The sequence below is a fragment of the Plectropomus leopardus genome, chromosome 17 (assembly GCF_026936395.1).
Source record: "Plectropomus leopardus strain MGB_pleo_1.0 chromosome 17, ASM2693639v1, whole genome shotgun sequence".
Taxonomy (NCBI): Eukaryota; Metazoa; Chordata; class Actinopteri; order Perciformes; family Serranidae; genus Plectropomus; species Plectropomus leopardus.
Window position 1 is genome coordinate 1,014,068 of NC_142192.1, and position 10,462 is coordinate 1,024,529.

Consider the following 10,462-nt stretch of genomic DNA (forward strand, 5'->3'; position numbering starts at 1 on the left):
ATTATGAGTCTTTCCTGGAGGGTACTTATTGCAGTTATTACAGTGACATTTTGCAGATGAAGGCAAGGGGGCCCCTGACTCCTTGGGCCCCTGGGTCTGTGCCTGTTCTGCAGGGTCCACACTGACCTAACGTGTTTCTCACAAAAAGAGTGTGTAGTTAATCAAAATAACTTGATCCAAGATGAACAAACGCTTGTTCATGTGTCAGTCCTTCTTCACCTGGATCCTGCTGACAAGACCACCTGAGGTCACTGACATCACATGGAACCTATTTGAAGCCAGACAGAGGAGGAGGACTAGAGACTGGAGTTTAAACTTAGTTTAACTAATCCAGACTAATATTATGTTAGTCTGCTTCAATTAGCTCTCATCTATTAGATTGGCTGTGTGCTGATGATGGTGGACTGGCTCTGTGGTGGCCCCAGTTGAACTAAAAACGAAGAACACATTTCAGAGATTCATTCATTTCTATCTGATGCCAAATCCTCTAAAGACATCAGTCTGCACATTTTCTGCTTCCATAAGTCATATAGATAACACAACATTTCACATTTCTCATTTATGAAGTCACCTTTTTATTCGTTTACTCTTTGTGAAAATTTAAAAGAAATAACACCATTCACTTTAAATCATTTTTATTTAATTAACATGTTCTCATCTAAACAAAAATGGTTAATGTCCCTTGTGTGTGGGTCATGATGCAGTTTTTGTTAAATAAGGTGAACTTTTGCACATTCAGGTTTAAGGTGGTGTTAAAGACAACAGCTCCCGATCTACTTTAAACTAGATCTGAAAAACTAAAAAACTCATCAAGCATCTGTTCACACTGTCGTATCTTCTCCTGTCTGAAGGACTGTTGAAACACAATGATGATTGGTCAAACTGATTTTCCACCAGCACATCACTGATGTACTGATGTACTGACGGTAGTGGATCTGCTGCTGAGTCTGTACGCTCTTCTTACAGAGGATGTGTGTAATGTAAAGAGTGAAGGAACATTTGGGCTTTTGATGACTTTGAACTGAAGAGAGATGGATCCAACCAGGGGGGCAGAGACTGAATGCACTGAAAACACAACTTTCACCATCACACACATTTTCCTCCGCGTAAATGACATCATATAGCATGTTGACTGGACCTTTAGACAGGGATGTCAGTTTATCTTCTGAACACCAACACAATCCTGTATGAGGTCAACTCCTTGTGTAGGAGAACCAAAGTATCGATTCATGTCTGGTATTTCTTTTCTTTGGCTCTGTTTACATTGATGTCATTCTAGTTTCTAAGATTTGATTGTTAACAACTGTGTCTATCTTTACATTTGGAGACAAAGCAGTGATACTGACAAACATGTAATCCTTTGGATTCATAAATAAATCAAAAATATTTTTTTTTAGATCCATCACCATGACTTGTTTCCTTTACGTCCTTAAAAAATAATCCATCCTGTCAGCAGAGAGGTGTAAATAGAATGTCCGCCGTGCTGAGTTTCAGCAGTAAATGGGCTCTGGCAGGCTTGAGGTCAGATAGTCCTGCTCTGCAGAGAAGTCTGCTGGCTGCCAGTGACACTCGATCAGAGCATTGTACAGTTCCTCACTCAGCTCCATGAACTTCCTGTTGGCCTCCACCACATCCAGCTCCGGACTGGGGTCTACAACACACACACAGTGCATTAAAAATGCTTCACAGACACGAAACTATGAAAAGATCCAGTCTCACATGGGCACATTAAATGCATTACTAAGAGAAAATATGTCATTAAGAAAACTTTTTTTAAATAGATACAGCAAAGTATTAAATATGGAAATAAACCAAAGGAAGGAAGACACATATCTAGCAAGGAAGGAATTCTTTGCAGCTGTGTGTTGAGAAATGTTGTTATATAGATATAACTTAGGGATTAAACCAACGCATAGATCTATAAGTCAATGATAAAAAAAAAAAGATTCATTTGCAGATCCTGATCCCAATACCAACCTTCAAGTCCATCATCCTCAACAGCTTCAGTTTCCTACATAGAAAAAATAAAGACGTTAGAATGATTGCTATCTGTTAACAATGACTACCTGATGGCTGATTTGACCGAGCACTCACCTGTGCTGGGGGATACTGTGTGTAATCATACTGCTGGTAGTTGTAGCCGTAGCCTCCTGCAGTCTGATCGTAGCCCCAGGAGGAGTAATAGCCAGGATAGGCCTGCTGCTGGTACTGGTTGTACTGGTCATAGCTGTGTCTGTATGCAGAGCTGGACTGCCAGGATCTGTGCTCTGATGGCTGCTGCTGCTGCTGTCTGTTCCTTAAACTCCACAGGGAGGAGAGACACACTGCTTAACACCACCAAGCACTGCTTGTGCTCCTGGCACAAAGATATGAGCTTGCTGAAAAGGAGTGAGAAAAACTCACTTGTTAGCAGCCAGGCTCAGTCTCAGAGGTTTACCGCCGAGTCCCACAGCACCCTGACACTCATCCAACGCCCGCTTCTGCAGCCGCTCGTCTGGGAACTGAACAAAGCCACAGCCCCTGCAGATACAGACATGGGCAGGGTTTACAACGAGGGAGTTTGGTGGCAGGAGGAGAGAAAGAAATGAGATAAAATGGAACTAAAGTTGTTGCCTGAGTTTGAGTTGACTGAGTCTGGTCAGGCATTGTGACATTAGCAGTTTCTCGGTTAAAATAAAAAAACAAAAACAATGAGAGACACAGGGGAACAAATGATTAGATGATCAGCACCACGGGCAGGGCTTACACTGTCGTCAAGCTGCTGTCAAGGTGTTGCCAAATGGTGAACCAGAACCCATGAGGAGTAAAAACAATGAGTATGTTTACATGCACAAAATAGTCCAGTTTTCACCCTTATTCTGAAAAAGACAACATTCCTACCTACATGACTTATGAAAATGAATATTCCACTAACACTACAGTTAACATGCAGCTCTGCTTGCTCTGATTAATGTGCCCCAACATGTCGCTCATCACATAAAAATATGGAGAAGTAGAACAGTTTCTTCCCAGTGTTGGACTCCCTCCTTCCTTCCACCTTTTTGAAAAGTTCAGTGCTGTGATATTTGCACACATCATGCCTGTTGATATCCTCATCTGTTAAAGTGTTTAAAAGCAGGTGTGTTTCTCCTTCCCACCAGAAATGAGGGATGTTCGGCAGCATCTCTGCCACAGCTTTGCAAATTGTTAGAGTTGGTTTGTGTACAATGTATCCATGACAACGCGCTGCGCCGACCAAATGTGTGTTTGCAAACTGCAGAAAAAACCCAGTTCAGATGCATATTTCGAATTGGCTGTATATATGCCCAAACAACAAGTATATCCCACCTGTCATAACTGGAAAATGCTAAAGTTGTGCTGTAATTAAGATAGGCACTGCTTTTCAGGCCGTTCTACACTGACATGTCTCCTCTTTATCACCTTACATAGCAGTTTGTGTTACTTTGCTCCGCTCCACTCTTAAATGTCGGTAAAACAGGTATATTGGCATGAAGATGCATCAATGTGGACTTCAAATGATGTTAGATTCAAGCGGATATGTTGGCCTCTAGTGATTGGTTAGGGAAAAGCAACACCCTCTCCCTCACGGAAATGAGTCAGAGTGGGTGGGATGTTTGACTGAAGATGGAAACAGTTTAACGAGTTGACAATTCTGTCCAAAATCAGGGAACCAAAGCTGTGTAATTAGCACTAATTCAGCAGACTCCTCACAGAAGAGAATACAGCCCAAACTGCAATCTATAAATGACGCTAACTTCTGAGGGTCAGATAATGACAAGTGTGTTATCATTAGCTGTACCTGCTTTATAGAAGGAATTTTGTTCTCTTCTACAGACTCCTTAGTCAGATAAACATTGCTGAAAGACTGTGTGAGCACCATGGATGGTGTACAGAGAAGACAAGGATGTACAGTAAGACTGAGACTGTCTCATGGAAACAAACTCACGGGAAAACATATCTATACCAACGCACACCAGCAACACATGCATACATACATCTGATACATACAGTTTTCTGATAAGAGAAAATATAAGCGAAGTCAACTCCAGATGCACTAAACGCTCTTAACCATCCAAATCTGCTCTGAGCAGCTGTGCTCAATGATTAATCCCACTGATCATTAGTCATCTGTTAGCATAAATAACGCCCCTAAACACTATATAAGGGCAGGTTTAGTGCCGTGTGCAAAGACTCTGATGCATGGCCAAGACTGGAGAGATGAGCCCAAAAAAAAGCTGTAAGATGAGGAAGATGCAGTAAAAATGCAAGCAAGATGTAGTATTAAAAGTAGAAGTACACATGCAAAAAGGTTTAAATAAATGATGAATAAATGATTTAAAGAAAAAGCAGCAAGTCCTCATACATATACAAAACATTTCATGGTTCCAAATCTCATATGTACTATATTAGACCTGAAACCATTTAATGTTTTTTTTTGTTTGTTTTTTTGCATTAAAAATGATTTACACAAATGAAATAGTTGCCAATTTATCGACTAACTGTTTCACTGTTATTTCTAGATTTATGGTTTGTGAGAAAAAAAATCTTAATTTGTAAAGTAGTTATCTAATAAATGTAATAGAGTAAAAAGTACAATATTCCCCTCTGAACTGTAGTGGAGTAGAAGTGGAATGTGGCATGAAATCAAAATACTCAAGTAATGTAAAAGTAACCTCAGATTTATACTTAAGAACAGTATTTAAGTAAATGTACCTAATTTCATTTCAGCTCTGGTCAGCAGAGCTGAAAAGCACTACTGTAATAATTTAATGATTATTATAATTGTGAAATGACAATTTAAGTGATCAATAGGCCAAGTATAGTAGCATCCCTTTACCCCTGAAATTTAATAATCCGGTCATAATAATTCCTCTAAAACATTATCTAAATTTATTTAAATCATTTAAATGCATTTTCAAATGCTCCTCAAATATAAAATTTATTTGTCCTTGTGTTGAGCAACAATCTGTGGACTGTGAAAGCGAGATTTTTTTCTCTTAACTTCGTAAGAATGCTCTCGACCACTCTTAAAGTTTTCTCTTAACCAAGAGAAACGTAAAAATAAGAAAACATTAGTAAATCCCCAAAATGAATGGAGACTAACAAAATAAGATCAAATCCTGGATACAAGCAAAACTACAAGAAAATTTGTTCATACATATATTTTTGCATGAAGCCCATTGTCTCCATATGTGGTGGCATGTTAATACTCACTTGGAGTTGCCCATGCTGTCCAGCACCACTTTTCCACCACGACAGGAAGGGTAGCGGTTGTAAAAGAACTCATAAAGCATCCCATCATCCACCTCTGGTGTCAGATCTCCCACAAACAGAGAGTACATCTGCCTGAAACCAGAGGGACATACTCAGGCTGGGCTTTTATTTTTGGCAGACACAAACACACATCATGTGTCACTGATAGGAGGAATCAATGATCTTTTTGTCATTACGTAGTATCTTGATGTCACCTTTGACATCCTGCCTCTTCATTTGGACTCACCCACTGTCTTGTTTCCCAAAGGTGGCTCGGTTTAACTTGAATCTTGTGGGCTGTGAGAGAAAAAAGTTAAAGTTCAGCATGCCATTTGTCAACAGTCTCAATATACTAAGATAAAAACATTGCCGCTGTCTGAACAATCCACATACCGGACTGGCTCCTGGTAAGGCTTTTCCGTTGATTTTGCGGAGACACCTCTCAGCTGTGGCCTCATCTGCCATCTCCACAAAACAGTAACCCAGGGCACCCCTGGGTGACGACACACTGTTAAACGTAGGAACAGAACAACCTCTAAAAGACAAGTGCTTGTGGATTCAGTTCTTACCCTGTCATCTTGTTGCGTATGATGCGCACATTAACCACCTGCTCTCCCATGGTGGAAAAGGCTCTGGTGATAAACTTCTCGTCCATGTAGGCCTCCAGCTGCGGAGCAAAGGGAAAAATGGGCTGTGAAAAAGAGCTCAGGCATCATTCAGAGCTGGTAGTGATTAATACGAGACTGTAGCTGGCTTTCCATTTACAAGTTTGAATTTGACAAGTTTAGCTGAACATCAAGGGGACTGGCTGATTCTTCATCATTAAAGTTTGAAGCAGGTTCTCAACATCATAGGAACAGCCTTAACACTGTTAAAGCTCATTTTAAATTTTGTGAAACCTTTATTCTTCTGTGAAAAAAATGGCAATTTAACTGATCTTCTTCATCCCATATGTTAATGTTTAGATTAAAATGATCAAAATGTTAATTAAATCATGTAAACCCTTGAAAACGTTTTTTTCCTACCTTTTCATTATTTATGTTTTTTTTGTGTGTTTATTTTGTGTCTTAAACCTGAAGGTTAAAATATTATCATGATTATAATCTTAACAGTGTTGAGCATCTCCATGCTAATTTAGTTCAGGTTTGAAAAATCTAAGAAAGAACGTATTTCTGCATCTGATCTGGATGAGAAAAACTGTGTGAAATTACCCTCTTGGCCTGTTTTCTTTCAAGAGAAGAAATGATTGACATCTCTTGAAGGGAGATATCTTTACGATCTATGTAGGCAAGTAAGGTTTGTGGAAAACACCTCACATCCTCTTAATAACCTCCTTATCAAACAGTGGAGCACTTTCAGTAAGATACTGATCCAGCTCCACTGGGACCAGGACAACTTCCTACCAGCTGCAATCTCACTGTACAACCCGTCCTCTCTTTGGCACCGCCTCGTTATTCTACCTCTCTGTTCAGGACCTCATGCTCCCCTCTCACACTGGACCCACACACCTTTACCTGGGTCTGAACCTTTGAATCTTTCCACTACAACAGTTCTGTCTGCTGTCAGGCAACATACACCTTTCATTCTATTCAAATGGTCTTAACCATAACTGCACTACTTCTGAATCGAATGCACTTCATTTTGAATGCTTAAAATGAATGATTAAAATAAAATACTATGTATATGTAAAAAAAAAAAAAACTAAACAAAAAACCCAAAATAATAGTAAACATGTATAACAGATTTTCAATAAGCAGCCCATGTTCTTACTGTTTTTGATTTCTACCTTCAGCCCATTCCACAAAAACACACCACAAATAGACACACACACACACACACAAACCTTTTTCCCAATTTCTGTTTGAAAGTTTTGGGCAGAGAACATAAAGCATAACATTTTCATGTACTCTTTCTGTAATAACATTACAGTAAAATGTATATTTCATCCTGCACTACTTGCACTATGTTCACCTCACACATGTACAGAAAAACTCTCCTACTTTGACTGATCGTTAAGTTACTGTTAATAACTATGCTAACTACTGAGCTGATGGAGGTTTTTTTCTTGGTCTCATATTGATAAGTTATGTTATTGTATATTTGCCAGGATTCATACAGAGACATCCATCGATCGGCACAGTGAGGCGACATGGAGAGAAAAACATTGAGAAGCCCTTTCTTCTATTTGTGAGAATAGAAGAAAGTTTTCACAAGTTTCCCGTGACATTTATCTCTGTACGCTGCTGGACCTGGGTAACGAATTTCGTTCCGTCATGTTTTTCACATGTTGGAATGGCTAATAAACTGAGACTGGATCCCTGCAAAGCCAGTTCAGCCTCGTTATATCAAACTTATCAGAGTCCGTGGCCTGTCTCATCCTCTGTGTCTCTGCACAGGAGGCCAGAGCTCAGGCTTACCGTGAATGCAGTGCTACGTGCTGCATTACTGCTTTGCCGAATAACCACAATTAATCACCAGTCTATCAGCTAACGTTACTCCGTATAAAGTCTTCACTGACGAACTGGCTCGTATTATCTGTTGCTTTTCTAAAGGGGCTTTTAAATTACGCTCCAGTCACTGTATGGGGCTTGTGTTAAGCTAGCTCACACGGTGCTCACACAAAATCATTTATCGCGGTAAAAAGTTGTAAAAAAAAAAAAAAGAAAACTCACGTTGCCCATCCATAGCGTGCTCATGTTTTTGCCGAAGATATGAACTTTCCAATATGAATGTACTGACGGTGTAAATTAAGCGGAACCCTCGGGGCTGCACATGCTAACTTGCCTAGCACAGTGGTAAAGGAGGAAAGCGAAGCACATTAACGTTACGTCTTTACGCCTCTCTATGTTACGTCATTGCGTCTATCCTGCCTGGTCAAGAGCGATCGTAACACAGATATGCAGATGGTGAAAACTCTTGCTCTCTCTGTGGGCAGGGTGGTAGAATTTAAATCCATTCATTTTTTTTTCATTGTACAATAACAATAGGGTTTTCCCCCTAATTTTAGTTCTCATGTTTTCAATAATTGTTATATCACTTTTCACTTAAAAGATATAATCTGTTATTATGATTATACAACAAATATTTGAACTATGTTGTTGATATTTTTATTTCAATGGGGAAATTCTTTATCCATAAACAACATTTTTTAGGTTCACAACCCTCTTTCTGCCTTTTCTCGATTAATTTCAACTCATCGCTTTCCTCTCTTGTGCTTACAAACAACAAAAAAGCAATAGATTTTTAGACTACATCAAAAACTTATTTGGGGGAACCTCCTGATGTGACATTAAATTAAATAAATTATTATTGATTGCTTGCTTTTGTTTCCGTCTCTGTCCATTCTTTTTTTAATTTCAAGATTTTTTATAGATTTATGTATTGATATCATATATTATGAAGTGTGTAGAAAGTCACTTATCTGTGCCCTCATGTATGCATGTGTTCTTGTTGGCAATGTAAAAAGTACTCTGTTACAAGTAAAAGATACACTGTAAAGAGTCACTGTAAATTTACAGCAGGATTTCAACAGAATTAATCTGTTAAAAACAGTCAAAATTCTTATGTATTCCTACACAGTATTTCATTGCGAATCAATCATCCAAAGTATCCTCAATAACACTTTCGGACAGTAATGTCTTATATTGGAAGGGAGCAATTATGCAGCTAATGAAATGTTGCTGGTTGTGATTGTCGTTTGAGCATTTGCCAAGCTCTGCCAGAATTTGCAGGTGGAGGCACTCATGCATGTTGCTAAAAAAGGAAGTAGCTGGAGGTTTTGCGGCAGCTGTCTGCTTAAATCTACAGCTGCAGGCAGCAACCGCAGATTGCTGACAGAGGCTGTTGTTGGAGGTTTAGTGGGATCTGTCTTCCAAAATGTGCTGGTGAAGGCAGCAGGGCAGGTTCCTGGCAGAGGCTGTAGTTTAAGATTTGGCAGCAGCATTTTGCCAGAACCTGCAGGTTGCTAACAGAGGCTACAGTTGGAATTTAAATTTATGGAGCCAATGGAATTTTGCAGTTGTGGTTGTAGTTTGAGCATTTGGCCGAGATGTCCCCCAGAATCTAAAGGCTGAGGCAACAGCTGCAGTTTGCTGACAGAGGCAGTAGCTGGAAGGTTTGGTGGCGTCTTGTCTGCCAGAATCTGCAGGTGGAGGCAACAGTGCAGGTTCCTTACAGAGGCTGTTCTCTGAGGCTTGGAGGAAGCTGTCTGCCTGAATTTGAAGCGCTGAGGCAGCAATGCAGATACTTCTAGTATCATGTCAAAATCATCAGGATATGTTATGCTAGCTTGTGGATGTAAGATAACATTGTTGTTGTTAATTAGCTAAATATCGCTCCAAAGTTGACTGACTTTACTGCGAGGTAATATTTATAAATATAATATCATATGAGATTGTACCTATGATGCTGAGTAATTTATGAATATAATAAACTTTTATATAAAACGCAAAAATAATCTAAGCTAGACTCCTGCTGGCTGACTGCCTTGAATCTGAATTGCTGGCATTAGCTTAAACCATTCTTAAAATGTGTAAGTTGTGCCAACCTTGTTTATTTATTTATTCAGACAATTGTAGTTAATATATTGCAGTAATAACTTAGAGAGAAAAAAAATGAAAAACATTTTTTATTAAAGACCCCACTGTGGCCCTGTGTAGTCAGTCCCACTTTTCCCCCAATTACGACGCCCCTGCCGGTAACATGTTAAGAGAAACTTAAGTATGCTAATGGTGCTTTGTACAACTACATGTTGAAGGAATTCAGTCATTAGCTTAGAAACATCAGGGATTATGACCAGATTCCTTTGGTTTCATGCTCTGCAAAACATAAATGTCTAAACTCAATTTTACTGCTATCCATCCCAAGTAGTCGAGGCCTATCAGGCATCTGCACCATCGTTGCCAACATAAGCAGCCAGTCAGGAAACAATAAAACCCAAACAAAAAAGAGCATTATTATTCTCACAGTAAAGCATAGCTGTAAATGCACCATACTAACTAAGGCATCACCTAGCATCAAATATGGGAAATATGCTCACATCTGGCTCAAAAAAAAAAAAGATGGTGACAGCCAAAATGTCAAACTCAACACTTCAGAACAGAGTCCACAAACCAGTGGGTGACGTCATGGTGGCTTTGTCCATTATCTTTACCAGACAATGGGCAAAACTGGCTTTCACTTTGATCCATAACTTAATTTCCTGCTAAAA

The 10,462-nt window shown here is 39.4% G+C and overlaps 1 protein-coding gene across 4 annotated transcripts; it reads right to left on the minus strand.

Annotated features, from left to right (window-relative positions):
- Window positions 1-618: 618 nt before the first annotated feature.
- On the minus strand, window positions 619-8,102 carry LOC121957659 (tRNA selenocysteine 1-associated protein 1-like). Of its 4 annotated transcripts, none has more exons than XM_042506379.2 (9): window positions 7,926-8,102; window positions 5,823-5,920; window positions 5,647-5,746; window positions 5,501-5,550; window positions 5,215-5,346; window positions 2,404-2,520; window positions 2,095-2,296; window positions 1,978-2,011; window positions 619-1,651 (listed from the first exon to the last, which is right to left on the minus strand). In XM_042506379.2, exons 1-9 carry the CDS (start codon window positions 7,947-7,949, stop codon window positions 1,491-1,493), a joined length of 918 nt encoding a protein of 305 aa, XP_042362313.2. In that variant the 5' UTR covers window positions 7,950-8,102; the 3' UTR covers window positions 619-1,490. The 4 variants fall into 4 exon arrangements, with proteins under 4 accessions (XP_042362313.2, XP_042362311.2, XP_042362312.2 ...); XM_042506377.2 differs by having other exon boundaries at window positions 5,647-5,761; XM_042506378.2 differs by having other exon boundaries at window positions 2,095-2,302; window positions 7,926-8,099.
- Between the last annotated feature and the right edge of the window lie 2,360 nt (window positions 8,103-10,462).

Excerpts from the sequence above, each read along its gene's own strand:
- LOC121957659 (XM_042506376.2), bottom strand. The coding sequence starts at position 7,949 with ATGAGCACGCTATGGATGGGCAAC. Across the intron at positions 5,347-5,500 it reads TTTGGGAAACAAGACAGTGG|GCAGATGTACTCTCTGTTTG; the intron begins GTGAGTCCAAAT and ends CTCTGGTTTCAG. Across the intron at positions 2,303-2,403 it reads CTGAGCCTGGCTGCTAACAA|TTTAAGGAACAGACAGCAGC; the intron begins GTGAGTTTTTCT and ends CTCCCTGTGGAG.